The sequence below is a fragment of the Vulpes lagopus genome, chromosome 21 (assembly GCF_018345385.1).
Source record: "Vulpes lagopus strain Blue_001 chromosome 21, ASM1834538v1, whole genome shotgun sequence".
NCBI classification, from domain to species: Eukaryota; Metazoa; Chordata; class Mammalia; order Carnivora; family Canidae; genus Vulpes; species Vulpes lagopus.
In genome coordinates, this window is record NC_054844.1 from 26,165,279 (window position 1) to 26,177,863 (window position 12,585).

Sequence of the window (12,585 nt, forward strand, 5' to 3'; positions counted from 1 at the left end):
ATTGTGATAAATGGATTGGACAGCAGGATGATAAGTAAATTTTGGTAATTTTGAAGAAATAGTAGTAGGTGTCTGAAGCAGAAGAGGAGAAAGGCAAGGAAGAGTGGGAAAATAAAATATTGAATGACATACTTCGCTATGGCATAAAGCAAAGAATATAAAGCGACACTTAGTTTCTGGATTCTAGATGGATTAAAGAATGATAATATTATCGATGGAAAATGACACATTCAGAATAAAAGTATTTAGAAAGTTCTTTATGGGCATGCCTGGGTCGCTCAGCGGTTGAAGCTCTGCTTTTGGCTCAGAGCATGATCCTGGGTCCGGGGATCGAGTCTTGCATCGCGCTCCCCATGAGGAGCCCGCTTCTCCCTCTGTTTATGTTTTTGTCTCTGTCTCTGTGTCTCTCATGAATAAATACATAAAATCTTAAAGTTCTTTATGAAGAAGTAAGGAATCTGATTTTAGTCATAGCATAATATATTTAGAGGATCTTACAATGCAGTGTCTTAGAAGTCATCTAATCATTCTGTTTATTTTACATATGAGGACACTGAAGTAGAGAGGGTGTGGTGATTTGACCAGAGTCACATGGTTCAAATATACGTTTTTATATGATTGCAAGACATGGATGCATTAAAGTTGAGGATGGTAACAGAAACTAAGTTACAGAAGTTCATTAATTCATGTTAAGAATTTTGACTTCATTTGTAAAGTTATGAGGAGTCACTGAAAGATTTAGGTGACTATTTATTTATTATTATTATTTTTTTTAACTAGGTGACTATTTAAAAGGAACATTTGGGTAGCAGAATGGAGAATGGAGTAGAAAGGAACAAACTGGAAACTGATCTATTTTGAAAGCTGATGGTATAAATCAAATGAAATACTATGGTGGCTTTAATTAGAGTGAAGGTATTGGGTATTGGGTGGATGGATTCTGGAAATATTTAGGAACTTGGATTTCATGATTGATTGGATGTATGAAGTGAGAGAGAGAAGGAGGCAAAGATTGACTCCAGGATTTTGTCTTGGCCATCTGTTTTGTAGATGGTAGTACCAATCACTAGGTGAAGGTATTCTGGAGGAAATGTAAATTGACTTTGATGGCAGAGATCTTGAGTTCAGTTTTGCTTATACTGAATTTGAGATTAGAAAAGAGACTATTTAATTGTCTGTTGTTTGTATGGGTCTCGAGCTCAGGAGGTTGATCTTATCTAGAGATTTTTTTTTAGCCTTATATTTTTAAGTGAATCCAACGAAGTGAATGAAATAGTCCAGGAAGTATATTTGAATTGAGATAAAAAGAGGTAGGTTGGAGTCCTTAATTAGGAACACCATCATTTAAAGAATAGGTAGAAAAACCTGCAAGGGAGATTGAGAAGTTGCAGCCAGAGAATAGGAAGAAAGAGGGAAAAGAGTATGGTTGTCTTGTAACCCTTGGGGTGAGAGTGTTTTGAGAAGGAAAGACTGGTCAGATGCTGTTAGTATTCAAATAAGACAAGGAATTGAAAGTGTCTTTTTGCATTTAGTGAAAAGGAGATAATTGGTTACTGGCATGGGCTGTAAGAAAAGGGCATTTATTAAGTTGAGCTGTGAAAAAGAGGGGGCTGTGGTTGGAGGAGAATGTGTAGTTAAGGATGGTTTTGCTTTTGTTTTTGCTTTGTTTCATTTTTAAAGCTAGAGGACCTGAAGCATGTTTCAGTGTTTAGGGAGGAGCCAAATAAGAGGAAGAAGTTAAATATTTAAGAGAAAGTACGATTGAGAGAGCCAAGTCTGAGAACACAGATGGAGGAATTAGCTCTAAGAAAGTAGAGGGATTCATCTTTTCTGTGTGAACAGAATAAACTGGAATAGTTTGATACAGATGCTGGTAACTGTAGTTTTGGTAGAAAGAAGTTAATGGACTTCTCTTAAAATGCCTTCTTTGAATTAATTGAGAAATAGAATCAAGTTATAGGAATCAGAAAAGTGCTTTTATTGTTAAAGGTTTAATAAATTTGTTCATCCAGTCACAGGCTAAAAAACACGTTAATGCTAAGAAAATGAAGTCTTTCCCTGATGAGCTTCTCTCAGGGGAGCTGCACTGGAGAAATAATGTTTATGGGTACACAGCTCTTAGTGAGTAACTCAAAGAACTTGTACTTTGTATGCATGCTGATTTCCATACATTAATCTCACCCAACAGAACCTATGAATGTCCTGCTCTCACCAGTATTATTATTTTTCTCTGGAAGGTAAATAAAGAAGAGAGAGAAAGAGACTGCAGTATTTCTTTCTTTCTTTTTTTTTTTTTTTAAAGATTTTATTTATTTGAGAGAGAGAGCATGAGCCTGGCAGGGGGAGGGGCAAAAGGAGAGGGAGAAGCAGACTCCGCACTGAGCAGGGAGCCAGACATGGGGCTCTGGGGCTCAATTCCAGGACCCTGAGATCCCTACCTGACCAAAGGCAGATGCTTAACCGACAGCCACCCAGTTGCCAGGAGATTGTAGTATTTCTTAAATCTTGTTCCCTTCTATATAGAAAAGGCCTGTGACCTCTTTTAAAATGTGAGATGAGGTGATATACCTGCCCCCTAACATTCATTGAGGATAGGATTTTGCCAGATAGGAATATAATTCATTCAGTGACAATTGTGAGTTGACAGTAGGATAACCATAAAAAAATATTGCTTGGAAATTATAATTTGCTTGGAAATATATGACCCAACCCAGTGAGATGGTTAATTTTGGAAAATTTGGGCAGAACATTAAGATCATGAGAGTGAATCCAGTCTTTGGAGAGGATAGTGAGACAAGATCAGAGATCCATCTGAGGGATTTGGAGGAGGTAGAAGTAGGTAGAGAGGTAGAGAGGTTAGAAAATAGGTAAGGGTTTGATGAGTGTAAGTGCTTTTCAATTTTTATTTCTTGTTTTCTGCTGGAATTGTAAATTTTCTGAATGAAGGCTGGGAAAGACAAAAACATAATTGATAGTACAGATGAGAATTATATAAAGGAAATGGTTATTAGAATTACTAGTTGTTGAGATGTTTTCCTATCTGATCATTTATGAATAGAATATTTTTCAGGTAGTGAATATATATGTGTTATTTTCTTGTGAGGATATTTTGCCATTGGCAGTAGTATTTATAGTTTAGCAATAATTTTGTAATTCAGCTTCACATGGCAAGTTTCAAAATTATTATTAACCCTAATAATAGTTGGATACTTAAGAGAGAGGAGTGTAGCAATATAATTTGTTTTGAGATGTGGGCCTTCACGCTCATGCCTTAATGCTAACAACTTGATGCTCATGCTCATGCTAACAATACTCATGCCTTAATGCTAACAACTTGATCCTCTACTACTCAAGTTCCACCATGTTTTTCTTCTAGAAATAAGTGCTGCTCAGTTGAAGGTGCTAGAGAGTTAAAAGTAGATAAAAGAGATGCCTGGTTGGCTCAGTTGGTAAGCGTCTGTCTTCGGCTCTGCTCATAATCTCATGGTCCTGGGATTGGGTCCTGAGTTGGGCTTCCTGCTCAGCAGGGAATCTGTTTCTCCTTCTTCCTCTGTGCCTTTCTCCACTCATGCTCTGTATCTCTCTCTCAAATAAATAAATAAAACTTTAACAAACAAAAGGAACAGGTAAAAGAAATAGTTCCTGCAGTATCTCAGAAGAGCTTATAGAAAATTAGGTAACGAAATAATTTCCTTGAATAGATAAGCCTAAGATTCTGATCTTATATATTTAGACTCTTCAAATTAGTAGAGTCTTAGTGGCTCTTCATCCATTGCTTCTAGAAAACATGGCATGAAACAGAATCAAATGGAAAAAAATTGGGATTATGAGGATGTTGTTAAGGCAGTAGGTTTTTGGATGGGATAGAGATTGAATTAAGTGCTAAGGGAATGTTAAGTAGTAGGACACTTTGGGATGATTGAATAATTTGGATGATCTCTGGAGATCATACTTTTTGAAGTCCCTTCCCTAAGTGTTTTTTTCTCTTAGATTTTTTTCATTTTGTTTCATTTTTAGCAACTTTGGTGTTTGAGATACACTTACATTTTGTATAAACACTTGTAATAAATGTTAATACATAAATGTTATAAAGGAGACTAATATGAAAAATTTTAATTTTTTCACTGGCAAAATATAAATTTAAAACATTTAAGATTTTGTTTATAGTTGTGTTAAAAATAAAAACTTTCCGTGAGGTTTTTTTTTTCCTGAATATTTTGATAGAAAGGGTAGATGGTTGCTCATTGTGTCATGATGTTTTTTAATACTGTCATTAAAGAAATTAGTTATATGTGCCGACAGTTTAAAGTTGTAAATACTTGCTGTGAAACACAGCCATCCCTGCCCTTCTTTTTTAGCCTCTACGTTTCTTGTTTTCTAGAAGCAAGATGTTTAGCACATATAGTTGATTTTTTTAGTGTTTATCAGTGTATCCCTAAACATGTTTGTTATCACTGCTTCTTGATTTTTCAGTTTCATATCCATTGACTTTCCAATGTGGAAGATGAAGCTTTAGCTGTCTTTCACCACCCCCTCTATCACCCATACCACATACTTCTTTCTCTTACCATTCTAATATGGTTTTATTATAATTTTGGTACAGGAGTTATTCATCATTATTGCTATGTAAATAGTATTCGCAGCTAAAAAATCTAGTAATGCAATAATGAATAGTTTTCCTGTCTAACAGAAAGTCTGGGTGTCTCAGTGGTTGACAGTCTGCCTTTGGCTCAGGTCGTGATCCTGGGGTTCCAGGATCGAGTCCGCGTCAGGCTTCCTGCATGGAGCCTGCTTCTCCCTCTGGCTGTGTGTGTTTCTGCCTCTCTCTGTCTGTCTCTCTGTCTCTCTGTGTCTGTGTCTCTCATGAGTAAATAAATAAATCTTCTAAAAAAGTTTTCCTATCTAACATATTATTTTCTCTCTGTTTTCTAATGTTTGTTTGGCTAATGTTATTTATTTATTTATTTATTTATTTATTTATTTATTGGAAGGGGCTAATGTTTTAATCACTAATTCAACTCTGAATTTCCCCCCAGTTTAACATTATTCATGATCTGGCAAAATACTGAGATAGTCTATTAATTTGATTTGTTTGAATGCTTCTCCCAGGAGCTTTCTGATCTGTGCTAATTTAGGTGGATTGTTCTCTATTCTTCCTATATGAATAGCTTGTAACCTCACTTTACCATTATTCTGGGAGAATTCCCTTTGCTTTTCACTTTAGTTAGATCACCTATTTTCTAATCCCTTCTTCCTTGTGTCTTACTCTCTTGGCTTACCCCATAACTTTTTTTTTCTTTGTATTTATTTATTTGAGAGAGAGTGTGAAAGTGTGTGCGTTGGGGGGGGGCGGGCAGAGGGAGAGGGAGAGAGAAACAAGCAGACTCTGTGCTGAGTCCAGAGCCTGATGGGGGGCTTGATCTCATGACCTTGAGATCACGATCTGACCTGAAATTGAGTCAGATGCCTATCTGACTGGGCCTCGCAGGTACCTCTCCATAATTTTTTTTTTAAGATTTTATTTATTTATTCATGAGAAACAGAAAGAGAGGCGGAGACATAGGCAGAGGGAGAAGCAGGCTCCCTGCAGGGAGCTGGATGTGGGACTTGATCCCAGGACCCTGAGATCATGACCTGAGCCAAAGGCCGATGCTCAACCAGTGAGTCATCCAGGTGCCCCCCCCCCCATGACTTTTTAAAAAAGATTGGGAAATAAATATTTTTTGAGATTTTGCAGTTTGAATATGACTTTAGTCTTCCCACTAATTAATTATTTGTTGATTTGGCTAGCTTTAGAGTTCTATGTGCTAATTATTTTCCCTTACAATATTAAAAGCGTTGTTCCATTGTTCTTCACCTTCTAGTGGTGGTTTTGTGAAGTCTAATATCATTGTATTCTTTATCCTTTGTATAAAATCTGTTTTATCTCTCTGGGAGCTTGTAGGATCTTCTTTTTGTCTCTACTGTGCTTTAGTGTGGTTTTGTTCTGCTGCTGTCTTGGATACTTGAAAAACCATTAAATATGGGAATCATATTCTTTAGATTTAGAAAATTTTCTTGAATTATTTTGTTGACGATCTTCTCTGTTGTTTTCTCTGTTTTGTCTTTCTAGAATTCCTGATGATTAGATACTGCATATTTGGGACTAGATCTTTTAATTTTCTTCTGTTTTTACTCTGACTTTCCATTTCCTTTTCTTTTATACTCTTTAAAGGAAATTTCCCCAGCTTTATTACCCACCCTGCAAATTTTCATTTCTGTAATCATTTTCATTTTCATTTTCAAGGCCTTAGTCTTGGTGCATACCCCTCTCTATTTCTACTGCCCCCCAAGAAAAAATTAGGGCTTCCTGTTCTTATTTCATGGATGTACTATATTCTGTTGTTGACTCTGAAAGTAGTAGTTACAGCTTTTATTTTTTTGAAAATTTTCTTGTGGAGTCTATTTTTTCCACATTTTTTCCTCTTATTTTGGCCTGATCTCTTGTTTCTTGTGTTAGATATTTCCTTCATGTCTTTTATTGTCTTTGGCCATCTGCTTCCTTATAAAGGTGAAGCACTAATGAAATAGAAATATTAGTACAATACTTAGAATGTGCCAGACCCTGCTATAAGTAGTTCATCTATTTTAACTTCTTTAATCCTCATAAAGATTTTAGGAGCTAGTTACCATATTATTATCAGTAGTAGTGGTATTACTATCCCTATTTGACAGGTGAGGAAAATGATGTATATACAGTGTTTAAGTAACCTGGCCAATGTAACAGTTAAGTGGCAGAACTAGAATTTGAATCTAGGCACCCTGACTCAATAGTCTTCTTTTAGCCATTATACTATTCATCTTCTTATTGAAATCAGGAGCAAATCAGAAAGTCTGTGCATGTGGATAGGGTGGTCAAAGTAGTGTTACCTGAGTAAGTGACTGACTGATTTTTTGGTGGAGTCTCTCATGGGGTACTTTTTCATGGGTTGATTTGATTCACCAAAGAAGAATCTCCTAATCTGATGACTAGAGGCTGAAACCTAGCTGGTGGCAGTTTGGTTGTCAAGTGATCAAAGAGGTTTGGGGAATAGGTCTTAATATTTAATACAATTTTTAGTCCAACTGTCTCAGTGTCTTCTAATCTGGAGACCCTTAGCTTTACCCTGTCCAGGGAATAACCCTTCAGTCTTCTGCTGTGATGAAGAACTGTACATTGTCCTCTTGTGCAGATTCTGGAAGGGGATCTTGGGATATACATTTGCCACTCTTTTTTTTGAGTCTCACCTTTATCCAATTTGCCATGCATTCCTAGCCTTTTTTGGATTCTTTGATGTAATTGTGATTGATTTTTATTTTTCCGGTTGATAGTTTTAGATTCATCTTCCTTGTATTTGCTTTCAAATTTTTTTGCAGTTTTCTCATTTCACATTCTTTTTGATCCTGTGTTTATGTAGAAGCAAACAATAAAAATAAATCTTTGCTGTTTTTTAGGAAAAAACTTTTCAGAAGAGTCTTTAATAAAATGCATGTTCTTAATGTGCCATTTAAAATTCTCTGTTATGTTTGTTGAAATGGTTCTCAAATATCTCCCACCTGAAGCATTTCATGATGCTCCAATCAGATATATCACCATCTGAAAGTCTTTCCTCCCACCTTGGACATTTTTTCTTCTTTCTTAAGGCTGCCTTATAGCTCATATTCTTAAAATTTGCATGGTTTTCTTACACTCTTCCCTTCTCACCTCCCCAGACCTTAATTCCTTGAGGATCTGGAGTGTTCTCTTCTATAGAGTTGCTTCATAAAAATTTGTTACTGTAAGTGTTGTATATATGTTTTTCTTATAAAATATTAGCAATATTTTAAATACTGAGAATAATTAATGAGGGATTTAATACAGTAGTGCAACAGAAGAGATCAAATTCAGATAGAATAACGTCTGAGAATTGTTAAAATAGAAACTGTGAAATCTTTCATGTAGATACCTAATCATAAGAATCATACATCTTTCCTCCTACCATGACACAAAATGATGAACTACATGATCTGCTAATTTTTTAGCCAGGCTTGTGACTCGGTAACTTACATGACAGGTATATCTGGTGTTGCTGTATTGTATTTGGAGTTTAATGGGGTATAATATTAAGTGTTAGAAATATTCTAAAAAAATTTTATATGCATTTTAGGTAATATAATGTTTTAAATGTGCTACAGTAACTGAATCTATAAGGGAGACCACACTTATAATATTTTCTTTTAAAAACTAATTTTTATCTTTTGTATTTATTGAAGTTGATTTCTACAAATGAATGCTGTTAATTTAACTTTCTCCTGCTTTTTGTATGTTCAGAAGGAAACAAACTATACTAGGATTTGAAACGAAAATATTTGGAAAATTGTTAACTTTAAAATAATATTTCCCTGATTATTATATTTTAAGAAACTCAAGACATTTATCTTTTAAAATATGTTAGTATTTCTTTGAAAATAGAGGAAAACTGTCATCTTTTTAATATATAAATGTTGCTGGTATATAGAAAACATTAATGATCATTGATGTATTCTTTTGTAGAGTTAAATAAGCACTTTGGGGGCACCTGGGTGACTCAGTGGTTGAGCATCTGTCTTTGGCTCAGGTGGTGATCCTAGAGTCCTGGGATTGAGTCCTGCATTGGGCTCCCCCACAGGGAGCCTGCTTCCCCCTCTGCCTATGTCTCTGCCTCTCTCTCTCTGTGTCTCTCATGAATAAATAAATAAAATCTTAAAAAAAATTAAATAAATCAGTACTTAGGAAAGTGATTGTGTTTGGCTCATTAACACAGGCAAATAAGCTGACATGATTGTTAAACATGGCTGTTTTTGTTTTCAAGTTTTCTGGCACCTTACGAATATTTTATTGGGATGTGATCTACAAAAACACGTAGAAGCATTACTCTAGACATTCTATTTTTTTGAAACTGTATTATTTGGATACAGTGCTGTAGAAGCTAAAAATAGTTTTTAATTGTCTCCTGAGATTCATGAAATACATGTGGAAAACACAGACTTAGTGTTTATAGTTTGACTTGGTTAATTCTCAGTATCCATATCACTCTTATTTCATAATTTCTTCATGAAAAATATAATCACATACAGATTTCTGTTTGCTTGCAACACAGAATTAATGTGAATTCCATTTCAAACTAACCACCATCAAAAGTTTCTGAAAGTCTGGTTTATATTTTTTAAGTGTTGTATGTGGATAACTTGCTTAGCTTTGATTTTTTTTTTTTTTTGAGAAATACATCTTTTCAAACATTTTCATCAAACTATTAAATTGTAGGTAATGGTGACAACAGTGGTATCTCATTTTGGTTAATGTCCTTCCTTTTTATATGTACTTCTGTCTACATATATTCCTTTTAGTGTCATTACCTACTGAGTTTCTGTAAAAATAAATTTTCTTTGTTTATTAAAACAAAACAATCCTTGAGAATGTGTTTCACTATTTTTATTTGACGAGTTTTTGAATTTTATTTTTGAAGGCATTAATATGAACTTCATTGACAAGGAAAGGCCTCACTATAGATGACTACTGCTTTGACACTCAAGGCAGAGTGCCTTAGAAAATGCTTTAGGATTATTGCTTAACATGGTTTAATTTGTTTAGCTGTTTTTTAAGAAGTTGGAGAAGATTGTTTTCCTGTAACCACGTTCATCTTGTATTAGTGAGTCAAGGAAACTATAATTAATAATTTGGATACATTCATTCACTTTTGAAAGATAAAAAAAGAAATCAGTTATTATTGACTTGAGTGTTATTTGTGGCTGCTGATTCACAACTCATTGTGAATTTATTTTTTTGTTTAAATGTAAACCATCTATTATTTGTTTTACTTTCCCAGGTTTTTTTTTTTTTTTTTTTTTAAATAGTTTGTTAGATAAAAGCTTTTTCTTTTTCTTCTTTTTAGAGTCCAGGTAATGGTTTTGTCCTTCCATTTTTATGAGAACCATTAAGGATAAAATAAAGCATGTATTATCTTACTGCTTGTCTCCTCCATAGTTTAACTGTAAAGAGAGGAATTCAGGATATTCACTTGTGTTTTTCTCTTCCCTGGTCTCCCATGAATACATGACTTGATTTATCTTGATCAGCCTAGTAACTTGCTCCACATTTTTCCAAAAGTGCAAAGCAGTTTCAGCTAAAAATACACATATCAAAATGCTCCAGAAGTTGTGGCCACAGCTCAAAAATGCTGATCAATTTTGAAAATCTAAATCAACCTCGGCCATGAAACCGAGGGAAGAACCTTTGTGGTAGGGGACAGATTTCCAAAAATTCACCACAGTCCTGTTCTTAGTGGAGTTTGTGCTGATGTTGCCAGACAACTGAGGAATAGATGCAAAAAGCAGGAAGCATTATTGAATTGAGCCCTAGCGCCAATTTGGGAAAAGCAAATTAAAATGTAAAAGAATATTTTTCCACTCCTGGCATCTCAACACAAAATGGCAAAATACATGGTTGCTGAAAAAGTCACAGAAATTGCTAATTTTGCCCGAATGGCTAATTTTGCCAAGAAAACACCAGTCTTTTTGCATTAAAAAATGCATACCAATATAGTAAGAAAAAGTAGATTTTTTTTAACCTAAATGAAATAGTTTTAATTTACAAGTCAAAATGTATACATTTAAGTCAGGAAAATGTTTTGACATAAATGTGCATGTGGGCTTCTTTTAATGTGTTCTGGTATTTTTCAGGTGCACTTGAAGAATGGATGATGATGATTTTGGTGGTTTTGAGGTATGTGCAATTACTTACCTTATCTTGCTTATGTAATTGCTTTAACTTTGTGGGGTTATAATGGAGTATACTATTTTGAAGATATATTATTTATCACTGGTATTCATGATCATTTTTGATCATTTTTAATGTAACACTGGAATAATAAAATGAAATCAAGGAAAATTGTATCCCTTTGAAAGGTAAAACTAATTATTATTGAACCTATGGTTGTGCCCACGGAATGGTTTAAATTGAGGTAATTAAATGCTGCTAGTGGAAGCCTTAGAGATGTTTTAAGAATTGTCAACTGATGATTTTGCTGGGATACATGTCTATTAGGAAATACTTGTGGGATGAAGGATGAGTATTGCAAATCTGCCATATATTTTCATGTTTATACCTGTAATGAGTTGATTTAGTGTATTAACTTCATAGCATCTTGGTGGCTTAAAGAGCTAATTAGTATGTTTGTGTTGTTAGATTATTCTCTCAGGTTTAAGTTGCTTGCTTTGTAAGTGGAAATTGTTAGCTGAAGAAGCCCTGTCTTTTCCTTAATCCTTTTCAGTGTGTGTTCATTTTATTGAAATATTTTGTAACCCAGTTATTTTTATGGAGCCAGTATAGTCTTGCAGGAAAATCTCTGGATTAGGAGTCAGGATGCCTGAGCTCAAGTCCTGGAACTACCAAGTGAGCTCTGTGATTTTTTTTTTTTTTTTTTAGTAAAACTTTTACCTAGTTTGGGATTTGGTAAAAAAAGGATTGCTTATTAAAAATAAGGAGTTTAATTAATGATATTAATAGGAGAAACAAGATATTAAGTATAAATTCAGTATTCTGAATATCATGAAAGAATGGTGTGAGGTTTTTCAGATTAAGATCATTTTCTTGTCCATTGATCTATAATATCTGTCAATATGGACATAACTGTTTTGTGCATTTCATCTAAAACTGGTTTTTGTTTAGCACATTTGTATGTTTTTTGCATTTTCTTAAATGTTTTGATTTTGTTGGGTGATTAAATCTTCTGTTACTGAAATGTAGCATTTAAAATTTTGTTAAAATTCGTTGATTTAGAGGATGATACATGTTTTAGTTTATTGTTTACAAGCTGTCAGTTATTTGAAGATTAAAACTTAATACAGTCTTCCTTTACTTAAACCATGGTTGGTTTATTATATCAGAAAAAAATAGAGTGGGTAGTTTTCCTCATAGTAAAATTATACTTCAGTGTTATAGTCAATGGATCTATTCCTTTCAGTATTACATATTTACAATGTTAACCAATTATTCCAGTTTAATTGGTTATTAGGTTTCTTTTTTACATCTGGTTGTAGAAATATAGAAGGTGTCCATCCTTGATTGTATAAGCCATGTTCATTTTTCATAGTTTATAGATAATAGTTACGATATTCTTCATCACTTAGCTTGTGTGGCAGGTTGCCTCAGTTGACTTCTTTTTGGTTGACAACTCGGTACAGAATCCAAATTGAAATTCTGGTTCTTTTTCTTAGTAATGATTTTGCTGTGATCTGGACAATTAAGAGAGAGAGAAAACTCTTACCCACAAACTCAACATTCAGTAATTGTCCCTTACTTTTAAAATTATTTAGTGGGAAGGCTTGTTAATTTAGAACACCAGTTTTAGGAATTCTCTGAATGTTGAATGCTAGTAAGCCCACCTGGTAGATTATTGAAGAATATAGATGAATCCTATTTCCTTAAATTGATCTCTATTAGGTCTTGGGCTAATTAATGAAAAATATGTATTTAGAGTACTTAGATATAAAAAAGTTTGCAAGTGAAAATGTGACTAGAATATACAAAAGAAAATTTTCATAGGCAGT

General features: G+C 34.1%; 1 protein-coding gene across 3 annotated transcripts in view; it reads left to right on the top strand.

Annotated features, from left to right (window-relative positions):
• CCDC91 (coiled-coil domain containing 91) overlaps positions 1-12,585 on the top strand; it is a 328,037-nt gene that overhangs the window by 64,235 nt on the left and 251,217 nt on the right. The window contains exon 2 of one of the 3 annotated variants that reach the window (XM_041735811.1): positions 10,717-10,759. In XM_041735811.1, the coding sequence (XP_041591745.1) occupies positions 10,730-10,759 (30 nt within the window). In that variant the 5' untranslated portion in view covers positions 10,717-10,729. Of the gene's footprint in view, positions 1-10,713; positions 10,760-12,585 lie in introns of those variants that run through there. The other 2 variants (XM_041735813.1, XM_041735812.1) reach the window with 2 other exon arrangements.